The sequence below is a fragment of the Corapipo altera genome, unplaced genomic scaffold (assembly GCF_003945725.1).
Source record: "Corapipo altera isolate COAL_440 unplaced genomic scaffold, ASM394572v1 53, whole genome shotgun sequence".
Taxonomy (NCBI): Eukaryota; Metazoa; Chordata; class Aves; order Passeriformes; family Pipridae; genus Corapipo; species Corapipo altera.
Genome location: NW_020884900.1, coordinates 9,401,481 through 9,429,267, shown reverse-complemented (window position 1 = coordinate 9,429,267; position 27,787 = coordinate 9,401,481). Strand labels below are relative to the sequence as shown.

Below are 27,787 nucleotides of genomic sequence, written 5' to 3'. Positions count from 1 at the left end.
ACTGTGGAGTTGATTTGTCAACATTCCTGTAATGTGACACAGCAGTGGTTTACTGTTATATGTGAACTGGATAATATCATGTGTTTGTACAGTGCCTGGCACAATGGAACTCTAAAACGCTAAGAAATTGTAGTGGGGAAAAGAAAAGGCTCTTGTTTTAAAGGAGTTGAATGAATTAAATGATAAAAATCCTCAAAAGAATCAGTGACAACTAGGAATTGGATTATATCACTCTTATGGTCATCCCTTAGTAGGAGGTTTTGACTACACTGGTAACACTTGCTGTTATGCCATAGTTTATTAGCTTTTACTGCAACAAAAAACCACAAGTCTTCAAAAGATTTTTTTTTTCAGTGTGAGTCAAGAAATCAGTAGCAAATGCTATTGAAAGTAGTTGTTTTTAAAGCTTTATTAGATGTGATAGTGATTTGTTATGTGACCATATAGTAAGCTTAAGATTTATTAAAAACTAATTTTAATAGCTGAATAAATCTTCATCTAACTTGGAATTAATGCTGGATCAGACACTACTTCATTTGATTTTTAACATCCTCCATCAGTTATTTCTGCTGAGTGGTTGCTTTTTAATAGTTTGCAAATTCATTGTGGTGACTCTACACATAAATGGGTCAACTTCTACATGCTGAGTTTCTTGCAGAGCTGATATAAGTGGTCATGAGAATGGAAAGCAAAATCAAACTGGAAAATAATCACATGATATCAAATTTCTGACACACTTATGTTTTTAATGGCACTGTAAATGAGCACTATCCCTTGGAAAACAGCCTACCATTTCTAGTTACAGTCTCTTTAATGTAACTAGATATTGTTTCATCTAATTAAAAGATCACATTTAACATGTGAGCAGTGATTTACACCATGAACTTACTGTACACTAGAATTAACTGTTAGTCAAGTAAAGTAAGACTCTTATGAAAGACAGATTGTCCAGTATGCTACAGAAGGTGGATAATTGCTATAAAACACCATGTAGTACATATCTTGCTGGTGAAAATACATTTATTGTGGCAGGGTTTATGCCAAAAGATGAATGTGGAGAGTTTCTGTTGCTTCAGCTATTTATTAGTGAGTACATGAAGATATTTTTACCATATTAAAAACTCAGTGAAAAATATTACTTTATAAAACAGAAATTTTAGGTAAGTATGTTTTTTTTCTTTCTCATGCTTATAAATTTTGTCTTCCTGCAGGAAACTGTTGCTGCCATGAGCTTAGGAAAAGCAATCTGTTTTCTGGAACCACTGATGCTCTAGGAGAGACCTGATAAGGGAAGTGATGCTGCCCTTTCTCAAAAAGAGAGAAAAATCAGTGTTGAACTGTCTGGTATTCAGAAGTCAGTACAAGTTTGCATATAGCAAACAGAAGATACTAAAAGTCAGTACCTGGTATAGCACTGGTATGAAAACTGTACCCCTATGTTTTCAGTTGGGGTATGTTAAAATGCCTCATTTAGGTAACAATACCTGTCAATTCAGCAGTGTTTTCCAAGATTAAAATGGGTTATAAAAGGTAGCAACAGATTTTGTAGTTAATGAAATAGCAAAAGAAAATTAAGATATTTATTTTGGACATCTGCCTTCTACCTGATTTAGTCAGTTATTTCTTGAGTAACTTTCAGATGCAGAACAGTAGAGAAAGAAATTGCTCTACTGTTCTGCATTTGAGAGTTATTCAAGAAGTAACAGAGAACACATATTGTTTTGTCTTTGCTTTTTTCAGCTTCTTGAATATTTTCTGTGCCAACATGTTTAAGTGGAATACTAATGTAATCTTATTGTTACAGAGACCACAACAGAACTTAGATTGTCATTCTGATGATGGGAAAAACATCCTGGAGAGAGAGAGTCAGTTAGTACCTATGTGTACCTATAGCTTGGATTGATTGAAAGACTCTCCAGTGCAATATTTATCTATATTAGAAACACAGATTCTCACAGGCAGCTCTGCTCTATCTGGAACTAAGTCTTTCTTCCGCTTGATATGATCTGTGCACTTCCTATGGTGAGACTTTTTGGCTATGTTGGTAACAGAGTAATACTAAAAAGCCATAAGATTAAGTAAACTTTCTAAATGCTTCTACTTGACTTAACACTTGGAAGGCTGGGAGGACAGGATGCATCTCAATTACTGGGGCAGGAGGGAGATCCTTAAAACCCAAATCCTCTCCAACATGCAGATATCAGCAGATTATCAAAGATGGTCTAAATCTACCAGCAGAGTCGTGGTGTTTGGTTTCTTATTTTTCAGACAGGCATCTGAATAATGAGAAAATTTAGCTCTGAAATGTGTTATTTTTCAGTACAGTACTAAATCTAAATCTTACTGTGTATGTATGCATATTAAGAGGTGCTCTGAAAATAGTGATTCACAGATCTGGGTGTATGGAAATGAACTGTAAGAGCTTTGAGAATCTGCATGCTGTTTGGTGTGTGCTGTTTGGTGTGTGCTGTTTTTCTTTTGACTTTCTTGTAAGGTAAAGGTAGCTAGTTGCAGCTGTCAGTCTCAGCTGTAGACTACAGTTGCTGCATCTTGTTTTTTCTGATGAGTTTTGTATATGCCCAAAGGTCAGAGATGACTTAAGTTATTTGACTGAATTAGAATGATAATATCCTACAGTAGTTTTAATTTAAGTGGTGATTTGGAAGAAGAAACTCTTCTCTTGACAAAAGAACTAATTTCCAAATTATAATAATTCTGTAAAAGTCTCACATAATCAGTATGTATTTGTTTCCCTCCTGTTAAGCTAATCCTGTAATTAGCCAAACCATCCAGACCTCAGCTCTGTACTGGTAACAGAGTTAGTAGATAATAGCAGCATGAATAAGTCTTTTGGTACCCAAATGATGTCACTTTTTGTTTTCCATATGGTTCTTGTTTCATAGTTCTGTATTTTACTTGGACAGCAGGATTTTCTTAGCCTCAAGCCAATTAAATTTTTCTTAATCACCAATGTAAACAGATAGGTCAGTTTGCTGCTATTGGGGACCAGATGGCTGGAGTGTTCTGATTTACTTGCCAGATGACTTTGAAATTGTACCTTGCTATGCCTGGAATGCAGTCTCCAGGGCAATCATGAGAAAAGCAGGAGTCTGTATGTGGCTTCTGTGCTGACTGAAAGGCCGAGTGGAGAGGCTCAGATTCATCAGTCTCTGGTGGTATATGTGCATTGTTCATTTGGTGTAAACTAAAAGCAGGAATTGAACTTAGCTGCACATTTCCTTGGGCATATTTTTCAGTCTCTAATTGCATTGGCCTATTCCCCTACTGAGAAGCAGAAAACCCTAAAGCTTCTTAAACCAGTGTTGAACTCGCTAATTGCAAGCGATATATCAATCACACTTATCATTCAAAGCAAGATGAGTAGAATTATGGAGAAATTGGAAATTTGTTTTAAATGCTTCTGAGAGCCTTTGAATGAACAACAAAAGTTTGTGTTAAAACAATAAGTTATAGCTTGTTAAGACTCACTTTTTTCAGTCTTATTGAATGAGAAGGATTAAATTGTAAGGAGTGACCTGTAAACTGGTTCTCTTTGATTTTTCTAGTAACGTATAAAATTACCTTTTTTTTTTTCTGTTCACAGTTTGCAGAAATTCCATCTTTACTGGAAGCTGTTTACATATGATGTTATTTGAGTGACTCGTAAAATTTAGATGAGACCAAGAAGTTTCATGATGTACCCTAAGGCTGGTTTGATACTCGGCTGCTATACCAGGATGTATGCGAGTCTGTTTTGTCGTGTTTGCCACATGGATTGTGGTAGCTAAGGGTCAGGGCGTGGTAAAAACAGCTCCAACAGCTGTATTTCTAAAAGAGCTGAGAGAAATACATCAAAATGCCAACAATCGGATCTGCTTGACAGTGTAAATAAAAACAGAATGTGAGTTGCAATCAAAATACTGTGAGTGACAAGAACAAAGGTAAACAGCCAAGTCCTGTTTGGTTTTGTTTGGTTTTTTTGGGGTTTTTTTTGGGATTTTTGTGCTGCCAGGGCTCCTTCCCAAGAGCTTTCCATGTAACTGGGCCCCAATGACTGGTTTCACAGAAGGAAAACCAAACAATCGTGGAGTAGTTACTGAGCCCTTGGCACTTCTGAACCCACTGAATCAAACTGTCTCTGGAATCACTGAGGGATAAAGGATCAGATTTCTAGGTCTTCAATGGACAAGCCTTGTGTGGAGGGGTGAACTCTGAAAGGCATAGGATTCACAACTGGATGCTATTAATTTCAGTCATCACTTTCCTTATGTTGTAGTGTGCAAGTGTGTAACCTGAATTCAAAGTGCTTTCTTGAAGATCTAATTCTGTCTGCCCATGCTGTATTTTTTAGTCTGGACTGAAATGTATAATGTCTCTGCCAGCAAGGAGTAAGCATAAATTTGGTATAACTTTGGCTTGCTTCTAGCTCTACTTGATGCCTTGTTCATAGTCGTCAGATCTAGGCCAGTTTTACGTTCTTAAAACACAGGATGTTGGGAAAGCACTGGCAACTCCATTTTGAGGTGGATTCTAGAAATGGCTATGCAGTGTAGAGGCTGTTGTTGCTGTAGAGTTGAAGCAAGTACTGAAGTTTATTTTTTCAGGACACACATATAAAGAAATTGGGAAAGAAGTTGCAGGGAACTTGATGGAACTACACTGGTGTATTACACATTTTTTGATGTGAGATTTAATGCTCCTATTGCTGTCATGATCCTTCCTGGAAGCTTGCAAAACATGGAAGAATGCATAAGCCATCAAGTGGATTTTTTTTGTGAGATGTCTTATGGTAAAGTTCCTTTTACAGCATACATCACTTTTTGTGTGGCACTTGGATTTGTCAAGCAAAACTTAAACTGGAGCTTATTTCCTGGGGGAAATGTGGGGCTCTGCTAGTATAATAGCCAGAGCTGTTATGTGTTCACTGGATGATGATGAGGAGGGAATATTTTTAGGCTCCTTACTAAAATGACAGATGTTTTAAATTAGCTTCTGGAACACTGCAAGAACTAATTCTTCTAAGGTCATCTTCCCTTTTAACAGGGGAAATCATATAAGCTGCAAGGAAAATTTCATTTCCAGCATTTGGCAAATTGTCAACTGGTATTGTCAATATAGGCATTCAGAAGTATCTTTGTTTAAAAAAATATAATGACCCTCAAACAATAAATTTTGGACTCTCATCCTAAATATGTGTTTTGTTTGATATGATACATACAGTTTGTACTTTGAAACTTCTAGAAGTAAAAAGAGCTAGATACTACTGGGTGCTTGTGGTGTTTTTGTTTAAATAAGCTTATAGAAAGACAGAAGCTGAAGCTATTTGCCATTCTTACTGAACTATATGCAGCAGGCTAAAAAAAAGTGGGAAAAGGACCCTGTGGGGTGCTCTTGTCTTGTCTTTCCTGCAGTAGAACCAAACACGACAAAGCTGCAAAACTGGCTATAAAGAAAAACAACTCATCCTGATGAAAAAGTTTTTTCCTCTTTCTTTTCCATGGAGAAAATACTCCCCATCAGGAAGCTTAAAGCATACTGATCTACTAATCAGTGGTAAATAGGAGTGTATGAGACCTACAAGCAAAGTTAAAAGCCAACAGCGCAGGAAATCTCAATCTCTTCTACTGTTTATAGCTACATTTCCATAAGGCTTTTTAGGGGCCATATATGCCCTCTGACTTGTGTGTGTCCCATTTCCTTTCACTTTCTCCACTTGCCTGTCTCTTGTTCCCTGTTTTTTGAGCAGGGAGCAAGTGGGAAAACAGCTCACTCTTTTTTTCAACTGATTTTGTTTCTAATTTCCCCAAGAGTATGGAAATTAATGTGGATGGGTAGAAGTTGTAACTATGACATTGTCTTGGAAAGGTTTTGCTTGAGAGCTTCCCTTACCCTGTAAGGCACAGTGTTAAAGTTATCCCTTTACTGTATTAGCCAGGGCAGTTTCTTTGGAACAATGACTCATTAACAGTTCAGCATTATGTAAAAGCAGAAGCTTCTATATCATGGGGACTGTTGCTTCCCAGTTAGTTAAGGTAAGATTATTTTAGGAGGCAATAGTATCTGAAACCCAAGTAGGAATGCTGTTCTTTTTTCTACATGTGTGCTGTTAGATAGAAATAAAATACATGTTTCTCAGATGATAGCTTTGTATTAGTGTGAAGCTTGAGAAACCTTCCATCTGAAATAAGGAATGTGCAGATACTGCATCTTCAAGGAGAAAACTCTTCATCTGCTTGGTACTGCAGTGTGGAGAAGGTAGAGTTGAGTGAATCTCTACCTTGTGTTACACTGTGCTGTGTCCAAAAATTGCTTAGGCCATGTAAAATCTGAAGAAACAGGATCTTATGAAAACCAACACAACAACAACAAAAAAACCCCTAACCACAAAGCTAGAAAGGAAAACCCACTAAACTCTTCTGAGGTTATAAATTTCTAGTTGTGACTGTAGCTTCATGTTTTGAGACTTTGCCTGTTAAATATCATGTGGCGTACATTTGTTCTTTATGTGCCATCTCTGTACCTTGGCCACAAATGCAAAGAACAACTTCTGGAGAGGTTAAGTAAGAGCTATGTAAAGAGGAAATGCTTTCCTTGGAGGAACAAGGTTTTAAACAGATGCAGGGAATGCATGTTGAATTGGTGTGTAAAATAAGGTTGAAAGTCCTTTTTGCTGGAAAGGTAGTAGACCTTTTTAATTGAGGCATCGTGGGAACTGCTGGAAATCTTGTCCTGTCTCTGTGCTATACAGTGCTTAGAATATGGACGGGTTTGGAAGAGAAATGTTGTTGGAGTTGAGGGCAGTTTTTTGAGGTTAAAACTCACCATGAAAAAAACAACAACAACAACAACAAAAAAAAACCAAACAAAAAAACCCCCAAACCCAAACAAAATGGGAGTGGACTCGTATCCTATACATTACTTTCATTTGAAGACCAAGGATCCTAGCTAGTTATAACAAAGAATGTCTAAATACATGTATGTAGAAATATAAAAAGTAGATGTATGTATCTATCTATACGTAGCTGATAATGCTTCTTTGAATAATAAACCTAGATCTATCCTTTGATAGAAGAGACTTATGCTTTCCAGACTGAATGACAAGATGCTTTTTATGTGGTCAAATAAAACTAAGAGTAATTTTAAATACCTAAAGCATCAAGTGTAACTTGTGCAAAAGTTGTTTCTTGGTTACTCCTGACTGATTAATGTAAAATAACAACAAAGATTGGTTGAATGGCCTTCAATGTGAAGTGCCCCACCCCATTGTAAACTTGATTTTTTTGCATTCTTTAAAAATTAAATGTTTTCAAATGTATTTTTTCAGTATACTGAACTATATGCAGATTGGTACAACTGTAAAAAAAATCTTGAAGGCATGGTTCTTGGAAATAAAATATTTTCTTTCTCTTCATTTTTACCTGGTGACAGTCCTTTGTGTGAACAGTGTGTAATCCAAAGTTAATATGAATTACTCTGCTTTTTGTGTCACCTTGATCATGCATATATGCATACAAACTTGTGAGAAATACAAATAACATTTTTCATGAGTGCAATGGAAATAATTAGAACAAAGCAGGCATGCTCTCTGGTGGGTCATGTAACCCTGTCTCAGGATTTGGGGCATGAGATACATTTGGAATTGTGCTTCTGAGGTGTTGCCATGAAGTTTGGGAGTCAAAGCAACACTGCAGTCCTATGCATGAGGAGGGAGCAGGATTGTTGGTGAGCCTACAATGAACACAAGAGACAGAAACCTACCATAAAATTCAAGGCCTTTAACTTCCTTTTTGGTCTTCCTTCTTTACCTCTAAGTAACTATGTGACTAATTGTGAGTGTAGTACTAATATCTATTAAAAAAAAATAGGCTAGGCTGAATCTGTGAAGCAAACAGAATACTAGGACCAATGTACTTCTGTAAAGTTCCTCTGAAAAGAACCAGACCAAGGAGACACAGTTTTTGGCAAGCAGCAAAAATTTGCAAGGAAATGGTGCTTCTGGAAGGCTGTGCGGAATTAGAATTGGCAAGCGCTGTGCGTACTGACACACTACATCTTCTGTCAAAAACCAGCAAATCTTTAAACACCAGCTGATCAGGGATTTTCAGGGCTATCTTGTCAGCTTGAGCAGGTCTGGCAGCTCTTAACACAAAATAGTGTCTGGGTTAAAGACCTTCTGCTTTGTGATGCCTTTGTGAATAGCTTATTCAGCTGGAAAATACAGCGAACAAAGGAGCTGGAAATATTTTGTCAAGTTGGTGATCTCACAGTTCAGAGAGTCAGCTACCAATTATAAAGACTTCTATTGTATAACACAAGAGCTGGTGTATAGAGGACTCCAGATCTTACTCTATCTCTTTCTTTATTAACTTCTGCATGATTATTTTTGCCTAAAGGATGCTGTGAATGTGGATGTGGGGTGTATTCTCAGTAATTAACTACATTTTTCTAATAGACTAAGTTAAGTAGCAAAATGAGGGTAATTTTTTTTAACTTTGAACTTGATTTCTGATATATGGGGACTAGGAGGGAGGGAAGTCTTCAGAGTTCAGTGATTAAGTTTTTGCAACTAAGTGCAGAAAAAAAAATAGTGTTGTTTCTATGCAGAGGGAAGAGGGAAAAGTGTGTTTGTCCTTGTTCAATTTAGTAGAGATGTTGGTAGGAAACAATTTAGATTTCTAAAGCATTTTGAGACCAGATGGTCTCAAAAGCAGACACAGCAACAAGAACCTAGTGAAAGGAGTTATCAATAGTGCAAAGCGGTTTTTTTGTTGCTATTTTGCTATTGGCTTTTATCTGGCCTTTACACTGAAATTTTGATTCTGAAGTATGACTTCTTTCTCCTGCAGGTTGGAAAGGAGACTGTGCAGACAACAGAAGACCAGATCTTGAAAAGGGATATGCCACCAGCGTTTATCAAGTAAACTCATTTTATTGTAAATCTTGTGTTGTAGGTAGAGGAAACCTGTTCTAATGGTAGATTACTGTTACTTGTTTCTACTGTACAGATTGGAAAATATTCTTATGTTTAAAAAGTTCTTAGGTGTGTTGAGACTGACCTTTGTCAGGAACAACCTTTTGGGCAGCAGTGACTTGTCCTGTTACATTCTGTACATATGGGTACATATATAGGGCGTTTCTTCCTTTAAAAATAATAATAAAATAAATCAGATTACCTGCATGCTGCTGTAGGTTTACCTAACAGTGCCAGAGGTAATGTGGTGTTATCAATCTCTTCTGTTTATTTGGTGGATGGAAAAGTGTGAATTTGTCAGTATAGGCAGCTGTTGCATGTGATATAATTGCTTGGAAATATAAGATATTTGAAAAGCAGTGGCTTACTGCAGACAGTCTAGTAGACAGTAACTCCACTTAGAGCAGACAATCTTAATTCTATGATTTGCTATCAAGGACAACTGACTTTTTCCCTCTCTTGCCTTAAGTCTTAAAAATGATACCTCACACCTTGTTGTGGAATTCCCAAGCTGCTTATTGCCATCAGACAGACTTCTGCTGAAGTGACTTTGCCCTACAATCTACTGAATATAGTAACCTCTATTAGTGTTGTCCCGTGCATACAGAATGACTGACTATTTTAATGTGTTTCCAAACACCAAACAGGCAGGTAGTCAAAACAAGAAAGCACTGAGGCAATTAAGGAAAATAATAAAATGGAGAAGAGAGACGATGTTTGAAGAGAAAATTTATGGTAGGCAGTAAAAGGGATTTAGAGTTTGTTGCACTGTAGGTTGACAAAATGAATAATTAAAATAATGTTTAGGTCCAGGTAGTATTAGCATATGAGTTCAAGAATGAAATAGCTGAATTATTAGTGTAGTAGTCTGTCACTTGACACCACCAGTGTGTCAATCAATGAGATGCTAGTGCCTGAGAAACTTTGTAGGGAAATCTGGGGAACAGGAGGTCTGTAGGTCTGACATACTTTTGGAGCAAAAGGCTAGAAATTGTGTATTAGAGAAGAGAATTAATAGATCCTAGATATATATGGTGTCCTGTGGGTGAATTGATAGTGTTTCTGTGGAGGGAAATTCTGCCTTATAAACCTGTTGGTATTAGAAATATCACAAACAGGGGAAAGGGTAATGCAGGTAATACAGTATACACTGATTTCTAGACTTTTTGGCAGTCTTAAAAGTCTACAGGCTTTTAAGAAAATGAATTAGCCACAGGGTAACATGAAAAATTCTTGTATGGAAAAGACAAAATGGAAGGTGGAAGGAAAAATTAGACTTTTAACCCTGCCAATGGCAGGAGGAAACCAGTACAGCTGCAGAGCTCTGTTGGGATTGTGCTTTTCACCACATTAATAAAAGCTCTGGAAACCAGACTGAGCTGGGAGGCAAAAGTACTTGCCAATGACCTCAAGTCTTATACGGGGTAGTGAGATTAATGGATGACTGAGAAATTATAGCATGACCTTATTAGTTTAAGTGACTTGATATTAAGTGTGGATGAAATTATTTTGAAAGATCTAAAATGATGTGCACACGGGAGAGCAGCAGTTCTACTGTCAGATAGGATGATTGACTGAACTGACCCTTACAAATTGTGAACAAGGTTCTTGGAGCTGTGATACATTGGAGAGAGCATCTATTATATGCTCATAGTGATCAAAAAGTAAATAAAATATTAGGTTTATCATCAAAGAATGAGAGACCAAAATGTCACTCTATCTATATTTTTCTCCCACACCTTAAATACTGCATGTACTGGTACTCCCACAATCTTAGGCTATAGTAGTGCTGGAAAAAGCTCATAGAAGGGCTTGGAGAACAAAGGAATGGAGTTACTTCTGTATAAGGCAAAGCTAAGTAGGCTGGAACTCTTCAGCCTGGGAAAAGTGACAGAGGGGATTGAGGCCCTGACAAAGGTCTAAGGAAATATGAGTTGCATGGAGAAGATGGAAGCTTGTACTTTTCTTTTGCAAGAACTTGATGGGGGAATTGCTTTAAACTAGTCACTTATAAACCAACAGTAGGGAGAGATTCTTTGTACAGCTAATTGTGTACTGTTAAAATTCTTTATATGGGTTTGGAGGTTAATAGCTAAGTACTTAGAAGAATCCATTGTGGGTTATCAAAGAGACAAACTGCAGGAAGTCCCAAGAACTGAAAATAGTTGGAGGATGGGAGAGTGCCTGGAGGAAGTTCGATAAATGCTCATCCTGTTCCTAACCTTCCTTAGGCATTTACTCGCAGCTCCTTTTGGAGACAGGCTACTGAGCTAAATGGGCCTTTGATACAATCCACTGCAGTATTTATCATGCTGTGCTCCTGGTCTGTGATCTTGTTTGGGTGTAGAGGGGCTTGATTTTTTTTTTTTTTTTTTTGAGGGGAGTGTTTGCTTGCTTCTTGATGAATTAAAACCAAACGATTTTGATCGTGCTCATTTTCTAGATGTGTAGAGTTTTTAGGTAATTTCCAGCTTCTTTTTCACCTAGACAAGTAAGGGATTGAGGAAAAGAGATTTTCTTAATTTCAGTGTTTGATCAACACTTAAGCAGACTGTGAAGACTTCAATAATTAAATTGCTGTAGAAATGTGATAGAAGCACTGCTGAACAGTACTACTTTATGCTTGGTGCAAGAACTCTTTCTGCAACAATTCTTGACTGTTTGAACTGTGATATAATGAAAAATAGGAAACAAAGCTATGTGTCATAGTAATGAAACATACTTCACCTAGTGCCTACTATCCTAGATGCAGTAACATGGGTTAGGAATGTTCAGTGGCCTCTATGAATGACAACCTATTTAATTTGTTTTTTTTTTAAATCTGGAATTTATATTAAAATGAACTAGTACATGTTAATAGTTTCTTGTTAATGCTGTGGAGTGTATTGTCACTGATATCTTGGTTGTGGAGACAAGTGATAGGAACAGGTGAGCTGCCAAGGGAGTCTTATCTTTTCCTGCATTAAAGGACAGAATTTGGATGCAGGAAGTGAAACAGAGGAGGGTCTTCTTTTGTTTTTGTTTTCCTGAGAAGGAGGCTTTTTTGTTTCTGAAACATTATTTCAGGAATTGGCATTCCTCTTCAAGGGAGTACTCCAGCAGAATTTGTACACAGTACACATGTGCTAGCACTGCATTCCCTGTCCATATTTCCTCCATTCAAAAGGATCACCAGTCTTGAGGGAACCAGTCTTGGAGGATGAAGGACATCTCTTATTCTTTTGAAAGACTTGAGACTGGCACTGAGGATTCATAATGAATATCTGTGATGCTAATCTGTAAAGCTTTTCAGTAGGAGTGTGATGGTGCAGCAAAATAACTTGCTGGCTGCTCAGAAGCTATTATGCATCCTTTTGTTTGTTACTGACATAAACCACATGGAAACTGGTGACTTAGAGTTAAAAAATGCTGTCTTCTCTATCTTAATTGTCTTAATCACCAGGGAGTATGAATAATGATTATAATTTACATCAGATGTTTTGCCATGTGTTCATATTGCTTGTTAAACTTCTCTTGTTAAGAACTAAAGAACTACAATCTCTAGGCAAAGAATAGGGTAACACCTATTTGTTTACACTGAGATAAAAAATTTGTGTTTCACTAGCATGCACAAACTCATTTAACAAATCAAGCAGCAATACTATTCTGTACTAACATTATTTTGGTAGCCAAATTGGAGCTGCATTGCTGGTAACTATATTAACAAATTAATATTAATATAAAATATTTATATTTCTCGAACTGCAAGTAATCTAAATTGTAGTGAGTAAACTGGAAAATGACCTCTAGGAAAAGCAGAGGTCAATCCTAAAATCTAAAAGCTAAAATGGTAGTTTAGCATAAGCTACACTTATTTTCCTCACATTTCATAAGGAATACACTTAACAGGAGTGAAGCTGATAAACTACCAAAAGTAGCGTGGTTAGAAATATCATGACCAGTGTCTTCCCCACAAAGAATTTGACTGGTGTTAACATAACTTTATCGTTATCATGTCTCAAAAATAAATATACTTTTTGTATAAAGCTTTGGGGTTTTTTTTTAATGTTGCAGTATAATACAGAGATTAGAAATTTCACCATAGCAATGAACTACTATTCCAAACTTCTGAATGAGTTTGATTCTTGTGATAGAACAAGGAGTTCATTGCAGTGAATATTTTTAGTAGTTTTTGGTTGTTGTGTTATTGCTTTGTTTGGTTTGGTTTTTTTTTTTTTTTTAATGAAAGTTATTAAATACTTTTTTTCCCGAATTCTAATCTTTTGCTTCCTAGTATGTGTGCTTTGCAAGGGGAGAAGAATGTCTAATTTTTTTTAACACCACTCTGCTTATTTGTACATAGTTTACAGTCCTGGAGTATTTAAAGTGCTTTGGGAAGTTTACACAAAATGGGCATTATATTAGTAAAATGAAAGGTTACCTTTAAGAGGTTCAACCCTAAAAGCTGTAAATGAAAACTTTGACTCTTTAGAAATTTTCATTAATTATGGTGACTTCTGGTATAATGTACATTTATCTTAATTCTTTTCTTTACAAACAAAAGAGCCAGCCTGGAGATAATTATTAGTATTAAACAGATGACCATGAAATTAAACTGTAGGAAATTAAGTATTTCAGAGCCTAGAGCTCTGAGCTGGCTGAATAGGTGATTTGTTTAATCCCTTTCTTGGCAGAGTTGAAAAGAATAAATGTGAGGAGCAAGCGCGGAAATCTAATTTAGTGAAGTCAGTTGACTTTGATAATACAACCAAGTGCGTTGCATAGTAATGAGCAGAACATTCCCACTTTCTGCCTTCAAATCCTTCTGCATTTTCTTACTCAGTTATGAGTTCCTGCTATCTGATACACCCAGCAGATGTCTCACAAAAAGAGCAGGTTATGGTAATGCAGCTGGCCCAATTTGATCTACTCTAGGGAGCCGTTAGCTGAAAACTTTACTTTCTGGAAAAAAGTGTGTTTTCCTGTAATAAGTGTCTTATTTCTGCTGGATAAATTTACGTGTAACCATTAAGTTCTAATGTTTGTGTTAGCAAAGAACTGAGAGGAAAAAATAGGATAACTGTAACTTTCCAAAAGTACTTAACTGGAAGTATGATAAAAGAGTGCATCCAAGTGGTCAGTAGAAAATGGGCTACGTGGCATGCAGGAAAAAGTGGTGGTAAGAGGGAGCATCGCTGTAATAAAAGGGTTTAATGTTTGTTGGAACTTCATGTAACTCGAATGAGCACATGGCACTCACGTGCACAGACCCAGTGCATTACACCACACCCAAAGGAAACTGGAGAGAATGGAGGAAAGTCACAGCCAGTGTAGTCAGTAACTACAGTCATGAGTAGCATAGCTAACATGAAAGTGAAGTCTGAATTTTGTATTTCCCCAAGGTGTCACAGAGTACTTACAACAAGAGAACAAAACCAAAACCTTTTTAGCCTTCAAATTTTTGATATTTTACTGTTGTTTTGTTAAATGGCTTGATGGAATCAAATTTCAGAGCTAATTTTCTTAGAGAGGTACCTTCTGTGTTGCTGTAGTTACATGCATAATATCTTGCCAAATCTCCTTTTTGTTCTTAAGTCTGGAATTGCAAGCTGCACTTGAAGATTGTACCTTACCACTAAATTTTGTGGTTATTTAAAATTTTCTTTCTGTTTTTAATGTGAACATTCTAAAGAGCTGGACTACAGCTTCAATGCACACGGAACAGTGTCTTGGTTTTCTTAATACTGTGTTATTTTTTCTTAATGTGTAGTTGTCATTTAATATTCATTAACAGCAATTGCTATTTTAATGACAATGCATATACAAGGCTGATGAAAGTTAGCAATTACTTCGATTGTAAAGTCCTGAAAAAATAAGTGTTTTATTCCCTGCCCTTGTCCTGAAGAATGTAAGGTATTTTGCTGGGTTGGGAACTCTCCTTAATGCCACTGTAGTGACTGCTGTACAAGGGGTGCTTCAGACATTCCCTACATGGGAAAGATTGCATGACTTCTAAAAAACTGCATGGTGTGGTTGCTGGTTACTTTCTTGTTAAAGTAAATATAGTAAATACTCTGGCTTTTTAAACTGTAGAGGTGTAGAATGATCAGTCTGCTTGCAGTGCTTCAAGTAGTGAAGTTAAAAATAAATCCAACGTTTTCTCAAGTCTGTCATATAGACAGAAACTAATCAGCAGGTTTTGTCTGATGACTTCCACAGGGTGGAGAATGCCTGCACTAAGCTTGTTCGGGCAGCCCAGATGTTGCAAGCAGATCCTTATTCAGTCCCAGCTCGTGACTATCTGATTGATGGCTCCAGAGGCATCCTTTCTGGAACATCGGACTTGCTTCTGACGTTCGATGAAGCGGAGGTAGGAATCCCAACATGACTGACATAGGTATCTGCACAATGGTATTATTAATTAAAATATCCCCCTTTCTGAATTAGCTGACCTAACTATTGAGTAGATTAATGTGGTATCGATAACTTTAACTTGATTGGAAGCGTATTTTTTTATTCCTTTCATTAAAAGGATCTTAGACTTGTTGCTCTGCTTTGTTCAGAGCATCTTTAAGTGACATTTTTATTGCTGAAAAAGGCCTGATCCCATCTACTGTCTTCCTGGCAATTTTCTGTATTCCCTTCACCATACCTATTACTGATTCTTATATTTTCTGTATCCCTTCACTAAAAAGCTCTAGACCACTTCTTAACCTGTTTGTCTGACTCAGTAACTGTGGCAATTTAGTTGGCCTTGGAGAGCAGAAGGTAATACAAATTTGGACTGTCTGGTTGGGCAGGCAGAAGGTATATTCTGATAAATCTTACAGTTGCTATGTTTTGTCTGCTGCACAAGTCAAGGAGTGGCTCAGAATTGCAGTTTGTCCATTGTCATATGCACAAAAAAGCCATAGTTGCAAGGAAGCTTAAAAAGGAGTCTTATGTTTGAAGATATTTTGGGGTATAAATCTTAGTTTTGGCACTCTTTCTGGGCACATGGAGTCTTGCTCATTTCTAAATGAGAAATAGTACGCTACAATGAAGAAATGAAGCTCGTGCTGTTAGAAATGCTGATGTTAATCCTAATTTTGCATCAGTCTGTTAATCTATGGAATTGTGTTCCTCTTCCAGCTGTTCTGAGTAGTCTAACATCCCATCCTTGTCTCAGCTAGTGCTACTGTTAGCATGCTTCTCTGAAATGAGGAGAATGCTGGGGGATTTCTCTGTGGCAGTTGTGATTCTCATTATTTTAAGTGGTTCTTTAATAGAAGTTTTAGAGGACAGAATTTCAAGGAAGTCAATATCTTTTAATCTCCCTGCTTCCAGTGTTTAGGAAATGATTTGAGCTCTCTGAAGTTAATGCTTCATTGTACTAGTCTGACAACTTCATGTTAACCAAAGGGAGACGTTAGTCTGGAATGACTGACTTGTCACAAATACAGAAGTTGGCATGTCTCTGTCCTACTGTCTTTGAATATGAACTCATGTTGGGACAAACTGAAATGAGTTTCAGAGGAAATTTTGATCTATTCTAGGGACTGAACACTGCATGTAGTTGATACGAATCAAATGTTCATTAACTCATTCTTCAATAAGAATTGTTTGTGGTGTTGTCAGAAATAATGTGGTTCAGGAGGTTAGAAGATTAACTGACAGAGAACTCTGTTTTGGAATCAAGTAGGAACTGAAAAAGTTAAGCTGAAGTGGAGGTCCAGAGGTAAAGTACAGCCTTCATAGATTTTTCTGGAAAGCTTAAGATTTTGGATCTATCTTTCCTGCTGGAATGCTGGATAATGTTTTATCCATCTGTAAAACTGTGTGGTGAATATTTCCTCCAAAAGCTTGAAGTCTGCTTTCTGTGTAGTTTTGCTTTGTGATTTCAGTTAAATATTTTATTGATGAAATTGCAATGAAAAACTTTGAGCATGCCAGCATACCTAAATGCACTTCTTTATAACCTGTTTTCTCAATGCTATCCTCAGTTATCATACAAAGTGAAAACACTGGAAGCAGGATTTTGCATTTCTGAGTAGTGGAAAGCTGATTAAATATTGGCTTGTCATTACAGCACTCAAGTAATGATATTTTGGGTAACTTATTCAGTATCTCAGACCTTTGTGATTCCACATTCATCATGTTAGCAAATGCTATACCTATTCTGTCTAATAACGGGCTTGCATTTCTAATTCAAATGTAACTTAGCTTCACCTAACAAATAATGCAATGTTCCTCTTTTAGGTCCGTAAAATCATCCGTGTCTGCAAAGGAATATTGGAATATCTGACTGTGGCAGAAGTGGTAGAGACAATGGAGGATTTGGTGACATACACGAAGAATCTGGGGCCAGGTTTGATTTGCTACAATATATTTCACAAATATACTAAATATAGTCCTTTCCACTACTTTGTTTTCCATGCAGTACCTTCTTCACCCGAGTTTCGAGCATTTGGGCAATGATAGAGCAGTTGCTTTGAAAGTGTCTGTTGGAAAGAGTTTTAAACTAGAGGGTGAATGATGACTATTTACTGATTCACATTCTCCTTTAAGAATGCAGAAGAATAATGTTGGTAAATTTTATGTGGCACATGGATGATATGTACTATATTTTTTCTACACAGTGAGGGAAGTAAGCATGCATTAGTAAGGGTAAAACAAAAAAGAAAGGAAAAAGCTCTGTAACTAAGCACTCACAGATACAAAATCCATTAAACTGATAAAATGTCTGTACTAGCTGAGATAGTTAGGCCTAGTAGGAATTTCTTGGAGTATAAAAGTACATGTCATATATTAGCATCTTAATGAGGTTGCAGAAATAGCTGTCTTGCAGTATAACACAAAAGCCCAGCTGTTAGAGAAATTCTTTGTTATTTGATGCTCCTTCATTACTTGTTACTTCAGTGTGTTAACTCACACCATCACCGGTGTAAGTGATCAGTAAGTATCTTCTGGCATGCTATAGAAGCCCTGTTTTTGCCTGAGCTGAATGCTGCTCAACACTTGCAGCCCATGCCCACAAAACTTATGCCTGTAGTCATTGTTCCCTTTAGATATAATAATGGCCATCTGAACTTAACTATTAATGTGAGTACTATATAAATAACAGGAGTATCTGCAGCTACAGTTAAAATCAAAAAAGTGTTTATAGGTTTTATGCTGAAAGTAGAGAGAACATGATTACCTGTTTAGGCTTTTGTCATTTGAAAGGCAAAGTGGTTCTGCACAGCTCATGTCTCTGTGCTGTCAGTGTGAGGATTCTGCTACTTTTCAGTGATGTCATGAAAGCAGTGTTATATTAAGATGCTAACCAACAGAAAGGTAATTGAGCCAAAGAATGTACAGCTTCCTTCCAGTTTTGTCCCCTGTAGGAGAGAGAGTAGGACCACAACAGCACCAATTTAACTAATCTTAAATTTTTATGCAGTTTTGTCTGAAGTTTCCATGTGTTCTGTGTAGTAAACTTCACAAGTCTTAGATATTGCAAATAGATCTGCTCTAAAATAAATTTAGTTCTTTTCCTACTTCTAGGGCACTGAAATATTTCTAGCAGATCTGAAGTATAAATAAATACAGTTCTTGACCTCTGGTAGAACCTCAAGGCAAACAAACAAAACCCTGATGTTTCCTTTCTCTGTCACTTAAGGCATGGATCACATCTTAACAGAATAGGAGAAAAAAACCCCACTCCATAAATTAGCTTCCAGAATTCATGAAGTGACTTCGTGTCCTAAAACAGTAATTTCAAGTATTTTCCAATTTTATTGGTGGGATTTTAAATTAAGAATTTAGAGGAATCCATTCTGCTTTACATAGTGGCTAGATTTTGGATCAGTGACTTCTCTGAAGTGTCTGGAATGTGCTTTAAGTAACAGCTGCTAATATAAAAATTGTTTTAAACTTCAATACAGTTTTCATGTGCCTCGTTCATGTTTTGAAAACTCAACTGTTGTGATGTTCAATTGCTTTAATCTTTAGGGATGACAAAGATGGCCAAAATGATTGATGAGAGACAACAGGAATTAACTCATCAGGAACATAGAGTTATGCTGGTAAACTCCATGAATACTGTGAAGGAGCTATTGCCAGTACTTATTTCAGGTATTTTTTGCTTTGTTTTCTAATGCCACTCTGAATTACTGTTTTGAACTAGAGTTCCAATGTCTTATGTTGATTAAAAATAACCTTGACATTGCTTCTGCATTCATTGCAAATAACTGTGCTATTTGTATTAAAACTACAATCTCTTTGAGATAAAAGGGTCCATGCAAAAGAAAATGTACTATATAAGTACTGTGGTCACCTTGACCACTGATTGGATCTTGCATGTACTTTTTTCTAATCTATGGTATTTTCACAGCTATGAAGATTTTTGTAACCACAAAAAATTCTAAAAGCCAGGGAATAGAAGAGGCCTTGAAAAATCGCAATTTCACAGTAGAGAAAATGAGTGCTGAGATAAATGAAATAATCCGTGTATTGCAACTCACTTCCTGGGATGAAGATGCCTGGGCAAGCAAGGTACTTTTCATACCTACATTTATATGTATGTTTAATTTTTATCTGTGTTTGCCCTTATAAACTTATGCTTTTGACATTGTTGAAGTATGTTATTTGTGCATCAGTTTTGTAACACCGTGTAATCACATCATATAACCTCTTCAAGGCTGAAGAATATCTTCAGAGATGAATATATTCATGTGTCTTTCAAAATTAGCTTTCTCTCAATAAGCGAAGCTGAAGTAAGTGTGGCATTTGAAGGTGGCTCAATAGTTTACAGCAACTCAGTGGTCCAGCAGAAGACAGATTTGTTCAGTTTAGTTTTGGCATCATTAGGAAATCCAGAATATAGTGTATTCCTCTCAGACAAGGATTTTTTCCTATATATAGCGACTTTGTAGCTAGGTGTTCATAAGTGAGGATGAGATTTTTGTTCTGGATGCTGCTAGAAAATATAGGAAGCTGTCATATTCTTTGTACAAAAGTCCTGGAGTTGAGAAATTTTAGTATATTTTTGGGAGATTCCTCCTTGAACACCTTCCCCTTTTCCCCCTGCCCTAGTTTTATTCTGGACAGAAGAGTAAATTTTCAGTGTTTGCCTTGTCTTAAAGAAATATGTTAAACTGAACAGCCTTTCTGCATAAGTAGGATGTGTGTGAAGCTGGCATATGACAGGATTGGTTCTTTATAAATCAGTGTTAAACTGTGTAAATGACTACAGCCACTTACCTGGAGTTAAACGCTGCTCTTAGGTGATACTGAAGATACTGAAATGTCTAGAAGACTGTAAAGCAGGTCTGACAGACAAAATCCTAAAAGTGCTATGGGCTTACAAATAAATGTAGCTGTGTAACTGAAATTCATGCCAATTTTTTTTGAACACTTGAAAGTAAATTGCTGAAGGGATTTTTTTAAGGGTTAGTGCTATGAGCAAAAAGTAAGTATCATTAAAGAATATATTGAGGCCTGAAGCCAGACTGGTTAGCAAATGCAATCTTGCAGGAAATCTAACATTGATGTAACCTCGACATAAAATCACTTTGGCCTATGTTGTTTGGCACTTGACCTTTAGTTTGCCTCTTGAGTTATTTCGTCACTATCACTTCCTTATTATGACTACTGTATGCATCTTTGTTTTTGTTGTCCTGTTTCTTACCCTTTTCTCACCTTTAGAAGGTAAGCTTTCTCCCACACCCTCCACTTTGACCTTGTACTAAAATCAAAGAAAGCATGTATGTGGGATTTTTGTGCTGTGTGCTGTTCAACTTCTTGTGTGCCAGCTGTGACACCGTACTTATGTGTGTACACACAAAGTTTTAAAAGGATCTTAATAGCTCTCTCTAGCTGTCTGTGGAATTGGCTGTCACTAAGAGAATGGTAATTGCAAGCTGAACTGCATTAAGACTGTCTTTCTGAGTCTGATTAGAGTTAGGCCAAGATTTTACAGCACATTCTTGCTGAATGCTTCTGTGTTAATTTATGTTACTTGTCTTTGTAGCAGCAAATAAAGGATCCAGTCATGCAGGAATGAGCTTTCTGCATGGCCAGAAAGCTTTATTAAACCAGGAATTTTGTCTATTCCATAATGTTTTACTAGCAACCTTCCTTCAGTTCAGATGGTTCGTGTTCTTTAGGTCTAGGCCTAAAACTACAGTTTTGTACGTGCACTTTTTCAGTTCAGTTTTATTTTTTTATTTAAGCTTTGCTGTATTTTGTGAAATGCAAATACAGTTTTATTTCACACAACAAATTTTGAAGTTTTTGTGGTAAAGAAAAATGTCTCTTGCAAAAAGTTGGCAATTTAGCCTTAGGAAATTCTTACTCTTCTTGCTAGTGAGGAAGATTGAGAAAGGATTTCATTAAGAAAACATTTGACATATTAGCAATATTTCCTAATGGAAAATATTGGTCATTATGCTTAATGTGTAAGTATGTTATGTGGACTAGTATAATAAAAGTATCATTATGTTCTGAAGTGAGAACTTTTTAATTGTATTTTGTTTTTGAATTAAGGTGCACTGATGGTTTGGAACTGTAACACTGGGGATTAACCAAACAGTCAGGATAAAGCATTTGAATATAAAGATGCAGTGGGATGAAGAAGCAGGAACTAGTTTGCTACTGGCCTCGTGTTACAGACCTTATCCTGTATTTGCATATATATTTAACAGTTGACTTACTCATTATTTTTCTGGAAGGGAGATGAAGGAGCTATTTAATTGTAGTTGAGGTTACTGTTGCACGCATTTTGCAGCTGGTGGTCAAGGGAAAGATACTTTCCCCATGTTTTTCTGGAGCAAAGTAAGGTGTTTGTAGATGCACAGCCTTGACTTTTTGGCTGTGTAATAAAGCTATTGTTGATGTTGGAGTTAATTTTATGCTTATTATTCTATCTTGAATTGTTTATACACTGAAGTATCACAGCCTGTCTAGAGTCAGTGGATGATGAACAAGGTATGGAGCCAGAGCTGTAGGGGTTTTTGTAAACTATTTTGTTGGTCTTCTGGACTCCAGAATGTATGTTACTGTTACTGGATTCCAATAATCTCTACTTGTACCAACACTGCATTTTTTAAAATAGTATGCTGCTTTAGAATTGAAATACCATTCTCTAACAAAATCTTGGGGAAAAAAATAAATCTGTATTTCTTTCATTCATTAAAAGCTTTGCACCTTTTTTCATTGAATTTTTGATTTTACAGAGGAATTGAGTTTTCTCTTGTATATTCTTAGTGTTTATTTTAAAATAAATTTTGAAGTAATACTCAATACAAACATCTATTTCCATAGAAATGGAAGGAGTTAAAAGTTGTAAGAAGCTGAGAAGTATCTGGTATCTTGCAGGATTGAACCCTGAATGGTGACTAAGCTATTTGTCCTGCCAGGACAGGAGGCTGGCTTTGCCTATTTCCTTCAACATTGCCTTCTTTGGTAATGAAATGCAGATATCCCTAGACTAGACCACTTTACTGAGTCAGAGGTTGTGCTTTACATTTAGTTGGATTTATTTTGTTCTTTTTCAAAGCAGAGCCAATACCACCTGCTCCATGAATAAGTGCAACATTCTTGGTGGTGGCAGAAGTGATGCATAAAAGTATCTTGAATAAGGTCTTATTTGCTTTTGCAACTACTTTGAAAAAAAGCCAACTTGCTCTTTACCCTTCAGACAGTGTTGCCCTAGTTATTTAACTTGATTAAGTTTTTTATCTCCCTGAAAAAGTAATAGTGCTGCTTTTGTTAATGAAATTCCTTTTGCCAACAGGGGAACTGCAGGGAGATGAGAAAATGAATCAATTTTTGCTGATAAAACAACTTTTTTGCAGCCTAGCTATTGGATGGTTTTTTCCTTGTTTGCAACTGATATTCTGCTGGTAAATCCCAAAAGAGTTAAATTTTAAACAAGATTTGCTTTTTTAGGAAGGAACAAGATATTTAAACAGGTAGAGAAATCAGGACGATCCAAGACACTTTTAAGCAGTAAGACCTTGAGCAAGTTGCTGTGGTTTGTTTAAACTGAGTATTTCTGCTTTTGTCTTCCTGCTTAATAGCCTGAATTGGTGGACAAGTCCAGACCTTTTCCTTTGCCAAGTATGTGACACCAGACACAGCTCTTGCAGAAACAGCAGTGCAGTGTCAACAAACCTAGTTAACAACGCATTCTAATTTTTTATTTGTATTACTCATCTTATTGCAACAAAAACTCCTCATGAAGCTGAAGTTGAGAGAGATTCCCTGAGCTGTGAAGATGGGAAATTGGTGCTTTAAGTTCAATTGTCTTGGAACACTTCAACTGCTACACTAGGATTTCACCAGATTTTTTTAAATAGGGAAAGGAGACAGTGTTTTGCAAATGTGAGTATGGAGGCACACGGGATAGCAAGAGCACTGAAGAGCAATCCAGTTATATAGCCTTCATATGACAGGGCAGATGCATCCTGTTACTGCTTGGGTAGTTCTAGCCATTATCAAATCATGAGGGTAAAATCTAAAATAATCATGATGTTTTCCTCAGAAAGAAGACTTTAGAGTCAGAGGCTTCTGTATAATTTTGCTGAAACTGCAACTCTGCAGGCAGCTGAGACAACACAAAAGCCTGCGTGAGTGGAAAGGGAGGGGCAAAGACAGTTTTCCCAACACTCTCCTTTTCTCAGCCCACACCTATCATCTCATCAACACAATAAGCAACATCTGTTGCCTTTTTAAAAATTCAGTGGGTTCTTTGTTTCAGATTGTTTCTGGGTAGATGGGCCTGCAGTACACCATTCATTTTAAAGTCAAGTGGCTTCAGCCCATAAATAAACATAGGAAACTGTAACACCTACTTTAATAAGTAGGAAGGTTTCTATATACATTTGAAATCTTTAATGAATATTTACTTGTCTCTTATCATACAGTAAATGCACAGTTCTCAAACTATAGAGAAGATGGCTTCTAAAAAACATGCCCGCCTCCCACTCCTTAGCTACATATCCTACCTTTTTGAAATTTTTTCAAAGAGGTCCCAACTAAGATTTGAGATCCAGTTTCTTGATCTGAGAACCAATCCTCCATCTGAAAATAATTCTGCTTTTGGTGCTGTCTCTCAGGCTGTGATTCAAGAGCCTTTAAAAATACTCAGCAGTGTCGCAGGACAGTTTAGAAAGTTGGTTGCTGACTTATAGCACCTTATGAACAGCTGACTGACCAACATGCCTGAATAAAAATGCCAAAATGTTTACAGTATTGTGTCTTTGAGACTAAGCACACAGAATGAACAACTCCACAGAAATGTGGCATTTTTTTAGTGTTGTCAGGATACCACATGCTATACCAGATACTGATCATTGATGCTTGTTGGCTCTTCTTCATACGAATTGGATGTGGGCAGTCAAATTCAGATAATAAGGCAAGAGCCAGGCTTCTTTTTATCATCTGTATACTAATCATAGGATGTTAGAACCATTTCAAATTATTTCAATGACATGTGTGGTAAAAAGCTATTTTGGCTTTTTTCCAACTTTTTACTTAAGGAACTTGTTTCTATTTTCACTGTCCTTCCATTTGTGTAAGATGGAAAACTTGTGGCCTCTAGTGGAGAGATAGCACACGAATAATAAACGGAGTATGTGGAGAAATCAGAACTGGGTGGTTTTATCTCCTGGAGTCAGGTGTTGGATAACAGTGGCAGAATAGTGAAACAAGCAGCAGCTTTGATGCTTCTGTCAGAAAGTTCAGAGTTTAAAACAACCACATGTAAATACATGTGTGTCTCTCTGAAGGCATTAAATGCCATATCTGAGAATTTCAGGAATTAGCTGGTAATCTATTTTTTTGCAAACAGCAATTGTTTGACTTAAAGCAACAGAACAGGTGAAAAATGCAAATGTGCAGCCTCTTACACTGAAGTAAGTAGTAAAATACACTTCCCAATTTTTATTTCTGAAAGGTTTACTCTAATTCCATAGCTTTTCTATATGCCCTGATGTACAGTAAGGAAAAAAGGGAACTAACTCCAAGATGTGTGCTTATTAGAGCTCCAGTTTCAGAAATTAAAACACTAATAAATGAAGGAATAGAAAAGTCACTAAAATTGCATGCTTATTTTCTGCATTTTGAGAGAAATGAAAATGTCTGTCCTAATTGGAAAGCAGTGATTATGACCTGCTAGTTTGAAAGTGGGTTTTGAGCTGCGTATATGAGTGTGTTTCTGTAAGTAGACTCTGCTTTATAGAACCTTTATCTGCTTTGGTTGTGTTGATTATTTGTGCATTTGGGGTTTTTTTTGAGATTCATTTTGGTGGTTTCTTTTTTGTAAAGGACACTGAAGCCATGAAAAGAGCGTTAGCCTTGATAGATTCAAAGATGAATCAGGCAAAAGGTTGGCTGAGAGATCCAAATGCACCTCCAGGTAATATTAAAAAAAAAATAACAGCATAAAGTATTTTCATTTTTAAAGATCTTAATATTTCTATTGTTTAAGGCAAAATTGTCTTTAAGCACTGTTAACCTATACATAGTGGATCATTCTGAAGGAACCTGTATTTATTCCTTTATTGAACAGTACTTAATTGCAGTCGTTGGTAATGTTTAAAATTCCTCCTTTTTATTTTCAAATTTGTCTAACTTTAGATTTATCTAACAGAATCTCTTGACATGTTTTTCTTTCAGTCTTGACGTAAAATTTTTAACATGAAAATCTACCATAAATACTCTAATTGCAATTATCTTTACTTATATAAGTGGTTTGCCCTTGTATGTATCTTTAAAGTAAAAAAAGATAGATAGAGGCCTTTCCATTTGGACTTTGAAAGACCTTATCAGAATGACTTCCTCTGAAATCAAAGCCAAAATAATAGAGTTGTAAAAGTTGGATGTGAATTGTTGGGTTTTGCTGTCTATCTCATGGTTTTCCAATGAATGTGTTTTCCCAGCTGAACCCAATGCAGTTAAATGTGTTGGGACACGATGACTTCAGTAGTTTACTCGTACATGTCAAGGAATGGCTTGTTTGTTGTGCTGACTGACTCTGTGTCTTAGGGGATGCTGGGGAGCAAGCAATAAGGCAAATCCTTGATGAAGCTGGAAAAGCAGGAGAACTGTGTGCAGGCAAAGAACGCAGAGAGATTCTGGGAACATGCAAAACTCTGGGGCAGATGACTGACCAGCTGGCTGACCTCCGAGCTAGGTGAATCTATTACTTTGAATGGACAGTTTTCCAGTACTATTAAAATGTTTTTTCTGAACTTGCAGTTGTGTCACTTCCTAATCTGTATTTTGCCTTTTTTTTTTTTTTACTTTGGTCTTTTCTGAACAGTATGTTTTAGTAAGGGAAATGTTCATTATATAACGTGATGATCAGAATTGCTCAGGTAGATAATTCAGAGTTTGCTTAATGTCAAACCCATTACCTTCCTCCAAATTAGGCAGAAATGAAGTTTTAAACTCTACTGTGAAGTCTGTCCTCCAAAGAGGATATACCCCAATTACTGTAAGATACTTGAATATTCTAGTCTTTAGGTGTTTCCTTTGAGTATAAGGAATTTTTCAGCTGCTTATCAATGTAGTAAATTGTTAAGCTAGAGTGCTTTAAAATTGCTTTCTTTATTTTGTTGTAACACTGCTCCCCACCCTGCAAAAATACCACACCCAGAAACCCCAGAAAGCTATTCATTGTGATCCATTAAGGATACAGGTAATAGTAAATTGGTATAATGTTTCTCCTTAATGTTAATGAATCTTTCGAACTGTTTGAAAAAGCAACAGAAGTCAGGAGTGTTTTATTTAAAATAAAATTAAAAAAATAATTTAAAAAAGGATTTAAGGCCCCAGTGAAGTACAAGAAGTGAGCAAATGCAAATTATTTAGAGAGCTGTGTTTTGAGTCACTTCAAGAATAAGAATTCCCTGCTATCGCTTTAAATCCATAGACTGCTCAGCTCTGAAGTGTTGCAATGATGTGTACACAAGCTTGAGATAGTTTCCAGGAAGAGTTGTTAGTTTGCTGTATAAAGGCTAAAAAGGCCAAAATTCAGAAATACAGGTTAGATTGTCATTGAAGTGATGAATATTAGCTGTAGTAGTGGTAGTGGATAAGAAGCTGGTTTTAGTTTATCATCTCTTGGATTCTCAGTTGATTGCCCTGAGAGAATTTAAGATGTGCTTTGCATCAGTTTTTGCACAGTGTTAGAAAATAGGCAAAACTCTTATTCTTCTTCCAAAGCAGTGGCTGGTGTCAGCTTTGTATGATGTACAATTTTTGGAGGTAAAGGAAGAGACAGGAGTTAGATTTACTAAAAAATGATTTAGTTTATATACTGGTTTAATATGTAAATAACTTCAACTCAGCCTGTGAAAAATAAGGTACATATTTTGAAACTCTGGCCTGACTCTGTAAATACACCTCAACATCTCAATAGCTTGTCATCCTTCCACTTAATGTAGTCTTTTAAAAGTTAGGAGTTTGGTTAAGTTCACGTGTTAACAAAGCTTTCCAGTAGTCGGCTGATTTTGGAAGAGTGCAACAAACATACTCAGGCATATGGATCTAAGTAATCTTTCTATCCAGCTTCTACCTCCTAAGCATTTGAACAAACAGTGATAGTGCTGTAAATTGTTTTCTACAGCCCTGTAAATTTGTCTTGCTAGTATCCTTCTCAACATTTTAAGATCTCTTACCAATAGCCTGTAACCTTTAATCTACTAATTCCTAATGATTGAGGCAGCTAAGATATTTTATTTTCACTTACTGACTTGCTGTCCTCACCTAGGTGTGGGGAGACATAACTCCTGCAGATTCTGACCCTTTGCAAGTCTATAAATGAGAAGATAAGAGGCTTTGTCTGGTGTACTTGAATGCAACTGTATC

At 36.5% G+C, this 27,787-nt stretch overlaps 1 protein-coding gene across 4 annotated transcripts in view; it reads left to right on the top strand.

Annotated features, from left to right (window-relative positions):
- VCL (vinculin) overlaps window positions 1-27,787 on the top strand; it is a 60,177-nt gene that overhangs the window by 12,123 nt on the left and 20,267 nt on the right. For 2 of the 4 annotated variants that reach the window (XM_027649406.1, XM_027649404.1), the window contains exons 2-8: window positions 8,847-8,917; window positions 15,170-15,320; window positions 17,189-17,297; window positions 18,923-19,045; window positions 19,305-19,465; window positions 25,241-25,331; window positions 25,961-26,108. In XM_027649406.1, coding sequence (XP_027505207.1) covers window positions 8,847-8,917; window positions 15,170-15,320; window positions 17,189-17,297; window positions 18,923-19,045; window positions 19,305-19,465; window positions 25,241-25,331; window positions 25,961-26,108 — 854 coding nt within the window. Of the gene's footprint in view, window positions 1-3,767; window positions 3,942-8,846; window positions 8,918-15,169; window positions 15,321-17,188; window positions 17,298-18,922; window positions 19,046-19,304; window positions 19,466-25,237; window positions 25,332-25,960; window positions 26,109-27,787 lie in introns of those variants that run through there. The other 2 variants (XM_027649405.1, XM_027649403.1) reach the window with 2 other exon arrangements.